Here is a 15,206-nt window from a genome sequence, read left to right as displayed (position 1 = left end):
ACTTTCTCTTAATTTGTTCATAGAATGTCAACTATTATTAATCGGAATTAGCTCAAATGTTTAAAAGATATGGGTACGCTGCATAAAATTAAAAAAAAATTGTTAGGAATGAAATAAAAATTGCTATTACTTATTGAAAAATGAGAAAAAGCTAGCACATCGACGGCAAGAATATATGTAAAAGTAAAACACATCACATTTCATACTCTGGAATTGTTTATAAAATATTTGAACGAAAAGTAAGATACACAATAAAATCAGCTTTCTTCGTATTTTTAATCACAATTAATATTGCTCTCTTAGAAATTATTTCTTTTACGCAAAATATGTTCTAGCACTCAATGTTTTATATGTACGCATGTATACAAAAAGAGTTTATTGTTTACATAAGATATAAATTCAGCAGCTTAGCCATAGCATAGAGATTAAAGATTTACTGATTTCTTTTAACACTAGGTACATATAAACTATGCCACTAAATTGTTAAAAAATGTGCGTACTAAAATCGTTGCATTGCTCCTTAAAAATTCTCTGTTATATTTCTGTTTGTCTTTGATATTATTACAATTATACACGTATAAATGGTTTGTATGTAATAAGGCAAAATTGTAAGTCACTTTCTTGATTGCATTCAGCGCCTAACATATTTATAAATATATATTTATATATAGGTAAGTATGAATATATATGTATAAATAAATTTATCTTTATAGCCTTTAAAGCTGTTGAAATGTTTTGAAAACGTCGTTTTTGTTTATAGGACTTGGTATCAAAATTGTTGCTACTTAAGCTTCTTTATCAAGTATATAGTAATTATGGCATTGTAAAGTTTTAAAAAAGTTTTCAACATTTGTAACAAGCTCGTGCCAGTGCAAATTGTACATATATTATATATATAAGGCTCACTCGTAGTACATATATATATATACACATACATATATATATATAGGTAGTCTAATATTAATAGCGAGATCAATGAATGTTGATTAAGGACAAGAATAGATAAACAATAGGCAAACAAATTTACTTAAAATAAAATAAAATGACACATATTAGAGTGATTTTTAACAAACTTCAACTAAGAACTATGTAATTTGATGCTTTTAAAATTATTTAACCTTACATACAATATGTTCAAGACTTTTGTTATGCAAATAATATTATTATAATTGATTGATACGAGTGACTTTCGTTGTTGCCTTTGGTTTTTGTTAATTAGCAAGCTCTGTTAACCTTGCTTGGTCCATGTTCTATTTACAGTCGCTGGACAAAATAGCTATGTGAGTTTCTTGGCCCATTTCATGTCATCGTCGCGTGGTTTCAGGCCTGTGACACGCTCAATAATAAACTCGAAGGTTGACCAAAATCTATAGGGTTGAAAATTATTAGTTTCTATCGATTTATATTATTTTAGGACTTACCTAAGCTTCTCCAGAGGCCAATTTAGCCAGCCAGTAGTAATGCAAAAGTACGTCTCATGTGGCGCTACATGATGGATACGATGATGTTTTCGTGGTAGAATTATGTGACAGCTCTGCAACAACTGCACCCATCGGGGCAATCCCCAATAAGTGTGCGACCACTTGTGTATCTAAGGCAAGGCAATAGAAATGTAATCAAATGCTTCTCTAAAAATTTCAATTATGCTCACCTGGTTCGTCATAACCACAAATATGGAACATAGAAATACATAAGCAATCCAGCCGAAATTCTGTTGTATTTCGCAAGGCGACTTGAAGTAGAAGTAGTGTGCCAAGTAGCCAAGAATCGGTATGCCCACCATAAAGTTATCACCATTTGTCTCTATAAAATCGTGCCGTGTTATCGACGTCGGATCCAAGTGATGTTCGCGAAATGGGCGCAGAAAGTTCTAACACAACGAGAGTTAGCAATCAATGAATATCAACAAATATGTAATGCTTACTTTTCCGATCAATGGTAGATCCACAGAGCCCCAAGTATCCGCTGCCCAATGCACTAAGCCAGAGGCAAAGTCTGCCGTTATAACACCACACAATGCAGAGATGAAAGCCATACTAATACGCTCCCAGCGAAAGTGTTTGACAATCAGAGCCAAATTGATGATCATCAAACCGATGCAGGTGAAAACACAAATTATTTCCTGTGCGCGTTTACCTGTTAAAGGAGATATCGTGATAAAATATGTGGTTGCTATCAGCTATTTTCATTGAAGAAGGTATGGAAAATTCATTAGTATTAGTTAGTACAAAACAATTGAATTAAAATTATTGTCATTATCAATTTACTCTTAAAAAAGATAATTATCTCACTCCATTACCAACATGTTCGCTACTAGATAAATTCATTCATTTTACTTTCCGTTAATATCAAATACTAATTGATAATGGTTCGTATTATCAGTACATCCCTAACGTTATGAATGGACGGAAATATGTTCTAAAATGACACAAATAAACATTCTTTGCTATGCAAAGTGCAAATTGTTCAACGACAATAATTCATATTGTTGTATCCACACACAAATATAATACGTATTCGGAGATTTAATTTGTGAAGCAAATATTGCTTTAGCGCACCTGGACTATATAGTGAGGCCAGTTCCTGGGCACCTTTATTTTGGGGTCCCCAGCGTGGTGAAGTCGCTGCCGAAATAGTGGTTGCGCCCCCAGTTGCCGCTTCTTGTGGCTCCGGTTGGCCCGACACCTGATTTACAGTTGCTGGTGCTGAATTGCCATTGGGATCATCCTCATACATGGAGTTGGCCAGTATTTCCTTATCGCTTTTGCCCGTCATCGTCTGTTAAGAATGTATACGTTAGCATAAAACACAAAATGGTAGTAGAGAACAGTTTTGAGCTGAACTTGAATGTCTTGTGGACTGGCCGGCCCTGACTGCCAACGTTGTTTTCAATGTCAATCCGCGTCGAGAACCTGGGAAATTGTCAGCTGCTCTCGATTTGCATAATTCAACAGATAGATGGGAACTAAAGCAGCCACCAAGTGGGCGTGAAATATTTAAGAGGTCTTAAATTTACAGGAGCTGCACTTCTCGACACTCGACACTCGACTCGAATGTTGTTCACTATCAAACCAACAAACAAACAAAGTAAGAAACAGACTGAAACAGGCAAACACAGGTGACCATCAGCTCAACAGCTCCCAACCATTGACCTCTGCACATGTTGATGTCATTACGTGGCCTGCATTGGTGACCCCCGACATCACATTTATCCTGATGTCCTGCCTGCCTGTGACTGTGTCACGCAATATTTCGGGGCTTCCACAATTCCCAATGGGAAATGTGGACTGCGAGCGACTACGACTCGAGCGAGTGAGTTGTCAGCTGTTGGGGGTGCGGTTTAAAGGTGCCTTAATTAGGCAAATTGCTATTTAAATTGTTGTGAACGCTATCTTTGAGGTAGGTTAATTCAACGGGTTGTATTTGTACATTTTTCCCAGTTTATTTTCCTTTTTTTTGTTACATCAAATGTCAGTGGAATTTTTATTGCCCCTACTTCATAAAGAAAATTGATGGTAGGGTAATAAAAATTTGGTTAAGGAAACTGTTATTATTAAACTCATAACATAAAAGGAAATATTTAAGTTCAACTTAACAATAAATAAATTAACAATACATTCGGCATAATTAATTTATTTTATTACTCAAGATCTGACTGCAGGGTATTTATATTTAGGTACAACTCTCAAAAAAATAAGTTTTTCCTTCGTTATTTTCATGACAAATTAGCTTCAACACGAAAGTCCCGTAATATATGTATGTAAATAGGATATACTATATACTATACTATATACTATTATTTGTAATTGGGTAATATAAAATAGAAATGTAAACTATACTGTGTTTACTGCCGAAGATTCATTTCGGTGGAATCGGTAAGAGTAATTGCCATCATATTGATTTCAATTAAGCTCGGCTCAAATTCATATCGGAGTAATGTAAGTTAGAGAGAGCAAACTATATATGACACAAATGGGATATTAATGACGTGTTGACTGCTACAGGTGTTCGTTTCTCTGTATGCCTTATTTTGGGACAATGCGCATGTATGAGTGTGGTAAATCATTTTGATTGGTGCTTACGAAGTAATTCGAAATGGTTTACAAGAACCAGAAATTCTACTTGTATGAGTGCTCTACATCAGAAAGGCATGAAAAGATTTAATTTAGTGTGAATCTAAGTAATATTTAGAACTAAATACTGTGTATGTACTTAATTGTTATTAATGTATTAATAATTGGAGCAGGCGTGTATATTGGATTAAAAAATAAAATGAGTATATAAATAAATTATATTATTATTATCATTAGCTTCAAATTAAAAAGTAAGTCCTACAAAATCGTTGTATTTATCAAATAATTTATTAATGCAGCTAGAAATGTAAAGTGTCGTTGCAGCTCTTATATTTTCCACTTAACTCGAAGAGTCAATTAAGTATGGTCATAAAATTAAAGTTGTCTAATTGAATGAAACCACTTAAATGCTGTTAATAGTTAATAACTTACAATCTAATTAAAAAGAAAAAGCTTATTGTTCTTGATATGAAGTTGTCGCTTCTATTGAACTAAGCCACAACAATTGAATCGTTCCTTTGACGCGATTGTTAATACAAATATTCGTAGTAGAATTTTTATGGATCGACGTGTAAATGAAGCACCTGCTACTTTCCTTTGGCTTCCAATGCTGTCATCAAGACGCCCCCTTGTAGTCCTTACTATCCTCTTTTATTGTGAGCAGCTAAACTGTGCGTGGTAGCATTGAAATTATTCACACTAGCTAACCAAGTATTATTTATGCATTAGAGGTCACCTAATGCCATACACTTAATCTGAAATGTAACTACAATAACGAGTGCTCCAAATACCCCGAATTAATATAAGATATTATTATGTTGCGTATTGACAAAACAATTTCCTTGCTAATGCTTATAAATAAACAATATATAAATTGCGCTAATGATTGCGCTTGTTGGGACAGGAAACGTCGAACTTGAGCTCGACACTTATGGAACTGTCATATTTGGTGTATTTTCGTGGGAGTGGAAAAGTGAAAACGCATTAATTAAAACTGGCAGGCAGAGCACAACGTTGGCTATTGATAAATCGCCCGCGCTGACCAGAATAACCAGGAGCATGAATTGACAGGCTCGCGTGGGCTTTACGTTTTTACTAATGATTATCAAAACCCTAGAGGTGAACTTCGCCCCGCCTCCCACAAAGGTCATGAAAACAAAACCCATAATCTGATGGCTAGTAACGCCCCACAAATGGCAAACATTTCCGTTTCGTTTGACGGCCAAAAATAAGAAAGCAACAAAAACAAATTCTGATTCAAATTTCAAAAATAAATGCGATGTGGTTGGTGCGAAGCAAACTAAGACGTCTGAAAGGCGAAACCAAAAAAAAAAAAAAAATAAAACAGGGAAAAGGAGAATGAATATGGAACCGTCGACATGAAAATGTTAGCGACGGCGACAATAGCGACAGCTCTGCTGCCTTCTAGAATTCAAATATATCCTGCCAACACTAACAATTGCGGTATGTTCAACTAAAAATTCCCATAAAGTTCGATAAATAGCTTATCAAAGAGATTAGTATGAAAGACACAAGTCATGTTTACAGAGCGATTAAATATAGCCAAGGCGTAAATATCTAAATATAGGCTAATCATTTAACAATGTTGTGATAAGCTATCAATAAGTTAAAATCATTTCAAATTATCGAACAGAAATTCCTTTTGAAGTCCCAATCGTCAATGAACTGTCCACCGCTAACAGCTATTGCTCTCGCTCTTTCTCATTAGAATTAGTTTTGCGATTATAGCACAGGGTATTTGCCTAGTTGATACACTTTTGGCCTGTTTTTGTTAGCACAATGTGTGTATGTGTAAGTTTAGGTCATAAAAAAAGGGGCCGCACAGCCAACAGGTACTAATTTAGCACAACGTAACGACGATTTTTGTGTTGTGGCAACGAAAAAGGAAACACAATTTATTACACGAAATGCGCGAAAAGTCACTCGAAAGTTTTGTAAGAAAATCTCACGTTGCTTTCGCCTCTCTCGCTCTCTCTCTCTGTGTAAATTGCGCGCCTCTTTTCAAAGTCGGCGGTTTAGCGTATTTATAGTTTTATTGTTGTTGTTTTTTTGCAATTGATAAGAAGTTTTTCATGGCTTTGCTTTTGCATACTTTTGCACTGCCATTAAGTACTATTAATAAAAACAAGCCCAAAAAGACGAACAAAAAGCTTTCACTCATACATTTTACTACGAACATTTGTTTGACTCACCTTTTGTGCGTTTGTTTTTGTTGTTGGCAGCAGGTGGCGGTATAGGGCAAAAAAACAGCTCGGTGTTAGCGTTGTTGCTGTTCTTTTTGTTGTTGTTATTACTAGCGGCAACGGCTGCAAGGAGGAGCAAACATGTGTGTGGGTTTCTTTTATGGCTCGAAACAATTAAATTTAAATGAACCGTCTAGTAATATGTGTATTGATTAAAATAAGAATCAAACTACTACGTTTTTTATATGCATATAGAACAGTAACAAACACGCATACACGCACGCACACTCACTCACACATACACAAACACAAGGACGCACGCCATGAGTTACAACAGCAGCAGAGAGAAGCTACATACGTCAGCGACACCTACTCCTCGTACTACAACTAAAAAGTAAATAAATGCTGTTTTTATGCACGTGATTCTATGTTGTCACAGGCGTGAGCACACACACACACAATCCGGAAAACCGACAAAGGCGACGACAACGACTCCGTCTGCAACTGCAGAGGCTACTTTGCACTAGTAAATTCCGACAGCAACTAAAAAAATGCCAACACAGGGCAGCTTTTCATTCATGACCCTGCCTTCACTTGTGTTTGTGTTTGCGTGCATGAGTGTAGGTGGTCAGCTTTTACCGTTATATTTTGCTTGCCAGCCGCCATTTGAATACTCACGCTTGAATTCCACGCCGGTGTAGCCGTAGTCTTGATGTTGTGTGCAAGGATTCTTTTTCTTTACCTCAAAATATTTATACAATAATACAGATTACATTTTGACAAAAAATTCGCTTCAAAAAATAACATAAAATATATTAGTTTGCTTGCATCGTAGTTATCGATAGAAGTACACATAGATAATATACATATAGCAGCCAGCATTATGTCAGACATGTCTCAGTGTGACCAAATGTAAGGAAAACACGACCAGCTGGCTGTTACGTCGTCGTCTGCAAGAGATTCAGTTAACAAAATAATTTTTAATTATTGAATAAAAATGTTGCCCTTAGCCCGCGGCATCTATAGCAACTTGCTGCAAATTACACGCAATGGACGTGTCGCCATACACACTGCAAGCGCACTGAGATGTAAAGCTGCAACTGAAGAGTCTTCCGTCAACGAGGAGGAAAAGGAGGCAGAAGCAGATTCTGCCCCTGATGGAAAGGATCGGACAAAGGTCATACCAGTGGAAACTTCTATACGGTACTTGAAGAGCGACGCCTACAAAACAACCTATGGCGAAGAGCATGTGTGGACACAATATCGGTAAGAAATTCTAGATACAGAGGCCTATTGATTTAAACGAGATATTTTTCATTTTAGCCGCAATCACAAAGGAATGTATGCGCCGCGGAAGACACGCAAACAATGCATACGTCAGGGAAAAATCTCCACGGGCAATCCGTGCCCCATATGCCGCGATGAGTACTTAGTGCTGGACTACCGCAATACAGAGCTGCTTCAGCAGTTCATCTCCCCATACAGTGGCCAAGTGCTGAGCTACTCCAAGACCGGTCTTTGTCAAAAAAGCCATTTGCGCTTGACGGTTGCCGTGGAGCAAGCGCGTGATTGCGGTCTGATAACCTATGATGTGCCTTTCCGGGAATACGACTATGCTGAATATTATGGCAAAAAGGAAGAGCAGAAAAAGTAAAGAAAAATCAATTACAAATAGAGCTTTTTAATATCAATTACTTTTGAGGTTATGTTTTACACTTATCAGCTGTTAACTCAGCTGTTTTTGTTTTTCACACTCGGCCGATTAGTCATTTTTTTTCGATGTCTCGCGAGTGCACATTTCTTGTTGTCGGCGGCGGCATTGCTGGCGTCTCCTGCGCTGAAGCCTTGGCGATTTGTGCATCCAATGCGTCGATTTTACTGCTCACCGAATCCAGCATTGTAAAGAGTGTCACGAATCTTGTGCCCGTTGCCCGCTATTTACATAAATTCGATGTGCGAGAGACAAATGTGACCGATCTAAGCGCTGGCATTACAACAATTGTGGATCAACTGGAGCACATAAACAGCAGCGAACACTGGGCACGCACCAAGACTGGAATAATCATTAAATACCGCTACATTTGCTTATGCACTGGCGGAGCACCAAAGTTGTTTAACGCTGCAAAGTGTGAGGAGCGCATTATTGGTATACGCGATACGGACTCGGTACTGGAGTTGCAACGGCGACTAGCTAGCGCTAAAGATGTGTTGATCCTGGGCAACGGTGGCATTGCCAGTGAATTGGCGCATGAGTTGCATGATGTAAATGTGCATTGGGTCATCAAGGATGCTCACATATCTGCCACATTTGTAGATCCCGGCGCCGCCGAGTTCTTTCAATTAGCCAAATCAGAGACTGGAGAGGAACTAGGAGCGGCAGCTGTCACAACGGCCATCAAACGCATGCGCTACAGCGAGGAAGAGCAGCTGCAGCAGCAGAGCAAACGCGGCGCCGCCTTGGGTCCAGATTGGCATCGCAACTTTGACTTGGCTGGCGGTGACGCAGCCAGCAGTCGAAGGCTACCGAAAGTCTATTATAAATCACATATCAAACACATCGAGCAGTTGCCCATTGACGGGACTTTGCAGGTCACATTGAAGCACGAAGATGACAGCCAGGAACAACTCAACTGTGACTTTATTGTCTCTGCAACGGGAGTGCAGCCTCGTCTTGATTTCACCACAGATGTACCGCTGCAGCTAGCTGAAGATGGTGGCATAAATGTGGACGAAATGATGCGGAGCAATCTTTGTGATGTTTATGCGGCTGGCGATGTCTGCACATCTGCTTGGGATCCGGCGCAGCATTGGTTTCAGATGCGTCTGTGGACACAGGCACGCCAAATGGGCGCCATGGCTGGTCGCAGCATGGCTGCGCAGTTCGAGGGTGAAACTGTCTATCAAGACTTTTGCTTTGAGCTCTTTGGGCATGTGACGCAGCTGTTTGGTTTTCCCGTTGTGTTGCTAGGACGCTTCAATGGTCAGGGATTGGGTCGAGATTATGAACTGCTTGTGCGTTGCACACGCAACAAAGAGTACATTAAGTTTGTGCTTCAGCAAGGACGACTGCGTGGTGCCATCTTAATAGGAGATACTGATCTTGCCGAGACCTGTGAGAATTTGATACTCAATGGCACCGATCTGGAGCCATATGGCGATGATATCCTTAATCCCAATATTGACATAGAAGATTACTTTGATTGAAAGACTATGTTGTTTATAATTAAATTTTTACTTATTCTAATGGTTATTGCTTAATCTCTAGGGGAGCAGCACGCTTTTTTCTTTTTCGTCATTTAGACTTTCCTTCGTTGCCTGGAAATTTAAAAAATATGTTATCAAAAGCCCGTACAATGAATTAATGCAGTATGATACTTACCCACATATTTGATTTCATCGAAAGCCTTTCGCGCTTTCTTCAATTCTTCGTTCATAGTTAGCAAGTCCTTGACCCGAGCATATTTACGCTGATCCTTACGTACCAGGAATATTATATCCTCCACTTGCACGCGTCCCGTTCGTCCAATTTCCATGGCGCGATGTGTAGTCTCTGCAATGTATTCAATGACCAGATCTTCCAGCAGATCGACTGTTTCTGTATAGGGATTCTTATCGTCGCCGAAGCCAAACATCATGCAACGCAGCTCCTTACTGAAGAGGCGCTTGCGCCCCGAGTTGGTGGACACCATTTGCTCATCTTCCGCTTCCTCGTCAAACTAAAAACACATTTGTCAATTAAAAAAATGCACTGCCACTTGAATTCATTGAACTCACATCAGCGGCTTCAAAATGTTCATCTGGTGCGCTATTTGCAGCCATTCTGATATTTGTTTGGTTTAGGTCTTGGGCAGAACGAATTATTTGCTCGATCCTTAGCACACAAACCGAGTGCTGAAAATCGTAACAAAATTTAGTTGATTGCGTAGTTAAATTAAGAGACTCCTTTTATTTTATTTATAAAGTCAATGATTAATTTTAAAATCTCTAATCTTCCTTCTTTAAGAAAAATACATGAATGTTGTTTTGCTGCAGTAGTGTTGGATAGCGATTTTAGCACAGTTGCATTTTAAACAGCTGAATATTACGGGTAGTGCTAGTAAATTGTATTTTTCAAAACACAGGCTGACCTTAAAGTGTGGGAGAAATTTGAAAGAAATTTTATCTACTGATTTTTGATTAAATTTTTAAAACACAGTATTATTTACTTATTCCTAAATTAATTATTTTTTTATAATAACTTTTAAGTAATATAAATATTGAAGTTTAAAAAATACCAAGGATTTCTTTGGTATATTTTCGCATTTTTATACCAAAAGAATACTTAGCAGCATACGGTCTCTAATCTATCGTCAGTATTTAGTATGAAAGGATTCACAATAATGTATCACATCACATATTAATGCAATATTTTTTCGAACATAATATTTTAGAATATCATTCACTTATTACAAACGGTGAACCTAGATTAAATTTCCTAAAGTGACATATTTATAATTAATCTATTATTCGACTAAAAATATAACATTTTTAAATCGAGTTTGCGGTCACTCTGAGCTGCCTTCAACACACGCATATTCAAATTTAAACGCTTCTCTTTAATTAACAAAAACACACCCGAGAATGGATGTTTATACATACGAAAAGTCATATCTTGAACGCCTTAAGGAAGCAGAAGCTGTTTTATTATGGGAAAATGCCGCCATTCCCGCATCCCAAGTGCGCTCAGAGTGGATATCCTACATCGAGCTGTATATCGAGCCTACAGGTAAGCGAAACTCACACACATGCGCAAAAAACAAAGCCACACAAACCCACATATACACGCATATGCATTTGGCAGGCTGGCAGGCGATGTGGAAAATACCGCGAGTCATCTGCGAGGACTTAAAACTACGCTATCCAACAATAGTATTTGGTTATGTGGATCAGGTGATATCTGAAGAGCTCAAAGCGGTGTTTGTTGTGACTGCGGTGCAGGACCAATACGTACACTTGCCGGAGAGCAACGAGGTGTCGCTAATTGATCTGTGGCCAACTATACAGCAGGAAAATGCTGCCTTGAATGTGGAAACTACAGCCGAATGCATTGATCGTTTGCGTTTCTTTTATGCGCACGTGTGGATGCCTTGGGATAAGGATAATGATGACGATCGAGATTGGGTGCAAATGCATTTGGAGGCCCGCATTCAGCTGGCCTGTGATCTCAGCAAGAATCGACTTTCGCGTCCACTGGCACTCCATATGCGCACTCTATTGATGGAAGCGCGTTACATTCAGCAGCGTTTAGACTACTTAGAACTGGATCTGAGTGATGCGGAGGACGAGGAGAGTGATGATGAGGCTGTCGAGCTGAACGACAATGGAGCAGATCCGCCGCGCAAACAGCCCAAGACTGGCGGCAGCCCTAAAGCGAATAATTTAAACAAATCCCTGTTACCAGTAACAGATCTGATGTGCCTTCATTTGAGGTTGGCCATTATACGTAGCGAATTTGAAATCCTGGAAAATCCGGAGATGCGTCGTGCCTACAGCGAGATGCAGAGTAATGTCTTAAAGCGTCACCTGTTGCAGCGCAATCGCAACAGCATTGGTCCTTTGATGGAGCAAGTTGAGCGCAAACCAATGTGTCACTTGGTATCGGTGCCGAAAGAGCTGCAAACTCAGATTGAGTTGCTGACGATGGCGAAAAAGCAGGTGCCAGCACAACAGCAAGTCCAGCTGGGCAATAGCTTGCAAGTAATTATGGAAAACTTAATCATTTGACTTCTGGCTTAATGTTTCTGTATCTATCCAGGACGTGCTTAGTATCTCGCAGACAAACGATGATATTCTACTGTCGCCTGGTGAACACACAATCAAGTTTCTGGAGCACCTTAACGACAATGGCAGCATCAAAGGACTTATCGATGCAGAGGCGATCATTGCTTCGAATCCAGAGTTGGCCAAGTTGCCAGTGGTTTGCTCAAGTGATGAGGACAGCACCTTAATGGTCATCAACGGGGACTACACATTATCAAACTTGGTGCTGGACTGCCGACATGTCCGTCGTGGAATTTTGCTTCGGTTTGGAACGTTGACTATTCGCAGTTGTCGCATATTGGGCGATGGAAGCTCCAGCACCCAAGAGGCCATTGTATGCATGCCACAAGCGAAACTTAAGTTAGAAAATTGTGTGGTCGAGAACTTTGCTGTTGGAATTTCATTGCGTTCGGAGACTAGCGCTGATCTGAGCAAGATGACGATTAGAAAGTGTAAAACAGGCTTGGAATTGCTAGACCAAACTTCTAAGTTAATATTACGGGACAACAATTGCATTTTCGATACTTGCAAACTGGGCATATTGGCGGATGGAATTGCTTTGCCCAATAGCACAGAGAAGACCGTTGCTCTAAAGCATTTCAACGAGTTACAACGGTAGTTATACTAATTAAACTAATAACATTTATAAAAACTGTTTTTTTTTCAGCTACAACGAAGAGAACTGGCTTGGTAATTGCATGTTTATTAACTGCCTGCGCAATGTACGAGCTTACAATCAATCTGAGCAACTGCTTGCCAAACGCACACATCAAAATCTCCTTTTAGAGGATATGGATGGGGAGAATAAAGAAAATATCAATTAGTTTTATTAACTGCAATATAAGCATTAAAAATTAAAATACAAATAATTAAACTTCTGTCGTTCTTTGCTTAACTTAATCTTAATGATTTGTGTTATTATTGTATACACGTAACGTAAACTTTAACACTAAAATCATGAAATATAAATTTTCTAGCCTGCATTTAAATTTATTCAAAAATACGCTAATAACCTATACGCATATTAGAAATCTATCAAAATTTATATGAAAGTGTTATCAGATGACAGTTTGCGGGTCTTCCGTGTTTTGGTATGTTACATCGGTTTTAAAAGTATATTTTACAAATTGGTCGCACTCCGACGCAACAGGTGTTTAAAATACCACAGCTTTTAAGAAAACTATTTTAATGAATAAATGAGTGAATTACTTCACTTTTTATTTAATTAATAATCAATTTCGGTAAATAAATTTTTAATTGCTAAAATCATTTATGTTTGTTATTAAAAATCGTTGTATACAAAATTCGAAACATCGATACATAATCGATAAGCATACTCATCGATGTATCTGCATCTATAGCCGCAGTGTTTGTCCCAATGCAAATAGCATTATTTACAGTTTGCTCAGAAGTAAAATCATTTGAAGTTAAGCCATTGCGGCAGCAACATATTGAGATCCAGAGCAGACAACATGACCAAGGAGCACTGGATGCGAGATCTACCTCCTGATTTGAGGGATTTATCTATTATAAACTTGGCCATTCCAGGTATATGAGATCATCATATATACAATACTCAATTAATTAATTCTAATTTGCTGTAGGTTCCCACAACTCAATGACCTATGGCATTAATAGCAACTCACAGCTAGCGCCAGATGCGGAAAAAGCAATTCGACGATGGCACCGTTTCTTTCCATGCTTCGTGCGACGCTGGTCGAAAAATCAATCCTCGAGCATCTTGGAGCAACTGCATCTGGGCGTCAGATACTTTGATTTGCGCATAGCTCACAACGATGGCCAATTCTACTATTGTCACGGTCTTTATGCGATGGAGGTATTTGAACCTTTGCGAGAATTACGCCAATTTCTGGAAACACATCCAGATGAGATAGTTGTACTGGACTTACAGCATTTCTATGCCATGGATGTGACGCTACACCAGCGGCTTATTGCCGAGTTGATACAGTTCTTTGACCAACTGTTATACACCACCACAGATGGCTCTCTGCTCGACTGTTCCCTGACACGATGTGTGCAGCTCCAGCGTCAAGTGGTACTTATATATAGGCGTTGTCCCGTTGGCCTACCCGCGGAATTTTGGCCAAGTTATGCGTGGCCTACGCCTTGGCCGAACACGGCCAGCGTGAAAAAGCTGCTTTCGTTTCTACAGGACTCGCTATTGTCGCGTCAGCCACAACAAGGATATGTCTCGCAGTGTCTAATAACTCCCTCGGGCCGCTATATAGCATTGCGTGTATTCTTTACGCTGAAGCGAACAGCGAAGCGAGTGGATAAAAAAGTCAAATCCTGGATATTGGAACAAGTGCCTGGACCTTTTGCGAATGGTCAACCTCCGCATGCCAATGTCTTCCTTGCCGACTTTGTGAATCTCAAAGATGGACAATTCTGTGATTGGGTCGTGCAGCTAAATACCAAGCTGGAGACGGATCAGAATGACATGGAACCGAAGCAGCCGCTGTAATAATGCACTCAACATCTTCCAGCCTTGTACAAATTTTGCTATATTCATATTTAATAATAATTTTTGCATCTATATATATAAGTTTTAATTATACAGCGAAGAATTTCTTCAAATCTACTCTTTTGCCATTTACAAAAACCAATTGTTAATTTGCGTTATTGTTTATGTTTTGTTTGCTGTCTAAAATGTTATGTTTTATGTTTGCGTTTTGTTAGCTTTACTATCTTACATTTACTACACATGAAATAAATGGCAATGTGATAAATTTAAGTGCAAAATGTTTGGGTCAGCGTTGTCGATCGAAGGGCAAATTAGTCTGAAACCATTAGTGCTTATTTACATACTATATACTGATAACGAATGCAATTGCATTATTCATGGATTTAACAGTATTTGTGTATGCATTATAATCGTGCGGTTTTTAATCCCCAGTTGACCATATTATAAATCAATTACAAAATGAGCCAACGAATTGTGGTGATAACGCTTAACTAATATTTTTAGTTTAAAGCATAGTTAATATATAAATCGGATAAGTTTAAAAATATATATTCCATGACCATTCTATAATATTTTCAGAGTGTTATTACGCTCTGCGTATTTTCTAGTATTTTTACATGGTTTATCATTAATATATACATATAT

At 38.6% G+C, this 15,206-nt stretch overlaps 6 protein-coding genes across 9 annotated transcripts; 4 read left to right on the top strand and 2 right to left on the bottom strand.

Annotated features, from left to right (window-relative positions):
* Nucleotides 1-1,080: 1,080 nt before the first annotated feature.
* Nucleotides 1,081-7,113, bottom strand: LOC117564455 (plasmanylethanolamine desaturase). 4 transcript variants are annotated; one of them, XM_034243237.2, is made up of 7 exons: nt 6,956-7,113; nt 6,287-6,400; nt 2,559-2,778; nt 1,925-2,136; nt 1,652-1,870; nt 1,422-1,591; nt 1,082-1,367 (listed from the first exon to the last, which is right to left on the bottom strand). In XM_034243237.2, exons 3-7 carry the CDS (start codon nt 2,773-2,775, stop codon nt 1,277-1,279), a joined length of 909 nt encoding a protein of 302 aa, XP_034099128.1. In that variant the 5' UTR covers nt 2,776-2,778; nt 6,287-6,400; nt 6,956-7,113; the 3' UTR covers nt 1,082-1,276. The 4 variants fall into 4 exon arrangements, with proteins under 4 accessions (XP_034099130.1, XP_034099128.1, XP_034099129.1 ...); XM_034243238.2 differs by having other exon boundaries at nt 6,287-6,470; nt 6,956-7,092; XM_052002283.1 differs by lacking the exon at nt 6,956-7,113 and adding an exon at nt 6,636-6,654.
* A 65-nt stretch (nt 7,114-7,178) lies between these two features.
* LOC117564456 (28S ribosomal protein S18b, mitochondrial) lies at nt 7,179-7,968 on the top strand. Its single transcript, XM_034243240.2, has 2 exons — nt 7,179-7,543; nt 7,601-7,968. Exons 1-2 carry the CDS (start codon nt 7,275-7,277, stop codon nt 7,929-7,931), a joined length of 600 nt encoding a protein of 199 aa, XP_034099131.1. The 5' UTR covers nt 7,179-7,274; the 3' UTR covers nt 7,932-7,968.
* Nucleotides 7,969-8,023: 55 nt separating this feature from the next.
* On the top strand, nt 8,024-9,528 carry LOC117564454 (pyridine nucleotide-disulfide oxidoreductase domain-containing protein 1). Its single transcript, XM_034243235.2, has one exon. The coding sequence runs from the start codon at nt 8,057-8,059 to the stop codon at nt 9,479-9,481; it is 1,425 nt and encodes a 474-aa protein (XP_034099126.2). The 5' UTR covers nt 8,024-8,056; the 3' UTR covers nt 9,482-9,528.
* Nucleotides 9,473-10,312, bottom strand: LOC117564457 (transcription initiation factor TFIID subunit 13). The gene is made up of 3 exons (XM_034243241.2): nt 10,052-10,312; nt 9,657-9,993; nt 9,473-9,592 (listed from the first exon to the last, which is right to left on the bottom strand). The coding sequence occupies exons 1-3, from the start codon at nt 10,094-10,096 to the stop codon at nt 9,570-9,572; spliced, it is 405 nt and encodes a 134-aa protein (XP_034099132.1). The 5' UTR covers nt 10,097-10,312; the 3' UTR covers nt 9,473-9,569.
* A 438-nt stretch (nt 10,313-10,750) lies between these two features.
* On the top strand, nt 10,751-13,027 carry LOC117564905 (protein nessun dorma). Its single transcript, XM_034243858.2, has 4 exons — nt 10,751-11,042; nt 11,118-12,013; nt 12,072-12,691; nt 12,744-13,027. The coding sequence occupies exons 1-4, from the start codon at nt 10,898-10,900 to the stop codon at nt 12,898-12,900; spliced, it is 1,818 nt and encodes a 605-aa protein (XP_034099749.1). The 5' UTR covers nt 10,751-10,897; the 3' UTR covers nt 12,901-13,027.
* Nucleotides 13,028-13,438: 411 nt separating this feature from the next.
* LOC117564906 (PI-PLC X domain-containing protein 2) lies at nt 13,439-15,121 on the top strand. Its single transcript, XM_034243859.2, has 2 exons — nt 13,439-13,624; nt 13,681-15,121. Exons 1-2 carry the CDS (start codon nt 13,549-13,551, stop codon nt 14,559-14,561), a joined length of 957 nt encoding a protein of 318 aa, XP_034099750.1. The 5' UTR covers nt 13,439-13,548; the 3' UTR covers nt 14,562-15,121.
* Nucleotides 15,122-15,206: the final 85 nt, after the last annotated feature.

This window comes from Drosophila albomicans, chromosome 2L, assembly GCF_009650485.2.
Source record: "Drosophila albomicans strain 15112-1751.03 chromosome 2L, ASM965048v2, whole genome shotgun sequence".
NCBI lineage: Eukaryota > Metazoa > Arthropoda > Insecta > Diptera > Drosophilidae > Drosophila > Drosophila albomicans.
Note: the sequence above shows the minus strand (reverse complement) of the source record. Positions and strands in the feature narration are given on the sequence as shown.

Bases quoted from the DNA above. Each gene is read 5' to 3' on its own strand.
- LOC117564454 (XM_034243235.2), top strand. From the start codon at position 8,057: ATGTCTCGCGAGTGCACATTTCTTGTTGTCGGCGGCGGCATTGCTGGC.
- LOC117564457 (XM_034243241.2), bottom strand. From the start codon at position 10,096: ATGGCTGCAAATAGCGCACCAGATGAACATTTTGAAGCCGCTGAT. The intron at 9,994-10,051 runs GTGAGTTCAATG...ATGTGTTTTTAG, and splicing joins AACATTTTGAAGCCGCTGAT to TTTGACGAGGAAGCGGAAGA. The intron at 9,593-9,656 runs GTAAGTATCATA...TTAAATTTCCAG, and splicing joins CGATGAAATCAAATATGTGG to GCAACGAAGGAAAGTCTAAA.
- LOC117564905 (XM_034243858.2), top strand. From the start codon at position 10,898: ATGGATGTTTATACATACGAAAAGTCATATCTTGAACGCCTTAAGGAA. The intron at 11,043-11,117 runs GTAAGCGAAACT...TGCATTTGGCAG, and splicing joins GCTGTATATCGAGCCTACAG to GCTGGCAGGCGATGTGGAAA. The intron at 12,014-12,071 runs GTAATTATGGAA...GTATCTATCCAG, and splicing joins AGCTGGGCAATAGCTTGCAA to GACGTGCTTAGTATCTCGCA.
- LOC117564455 (XM_034243237.2), bottom strand. From the start codon at position 2,775: ATGACGGGCAAAAGCGATAAGGAAATACTGGCCAACTCCATGTATGAG. The intron at 2,137-2,558 runs GTGCGCTAAAGC...CTCCTTTAACAG, and splicing joins GGCCTCACTATATAGTCCAG to GTAAACGCGCACAGGAAATA. The intron at 1,871-1,924 runs GTAAGCATTACA...TCGTTGTGTTAG, and splicing joins ATCTACCATTGATCGGAAAA to AACTTTCTGCGCCCATTTCG.
- LOC117564456 (XM_034243240.2), top strand. From the start codon at position 7,275: ATGTTGCCCTTAGCCCGCGGCATCTATAGCAACTTGCTGCAAATTACA. The intron at 7,544-7,600 runs GTAAGAAATTCT...TTTTCATTTTAG, and splicing joins CATGTGTGGACACAATATCG to CCGCAATCACAAAGGAATGT.
- LOC117564906 (XM_034243859.2), top strand. From the start codon at position 13,549: ATGACCAAGGAGCACTGGATGCGAGATCTACCTCCTGATTTGAGGGAT. The intron at 13,625-13,680 runs GTATATGAGATC...AATTTGCTGTAG, and splicing joins TATAAACTTGGCCATTCCAG to GTTCCCACAACTCAATGACC.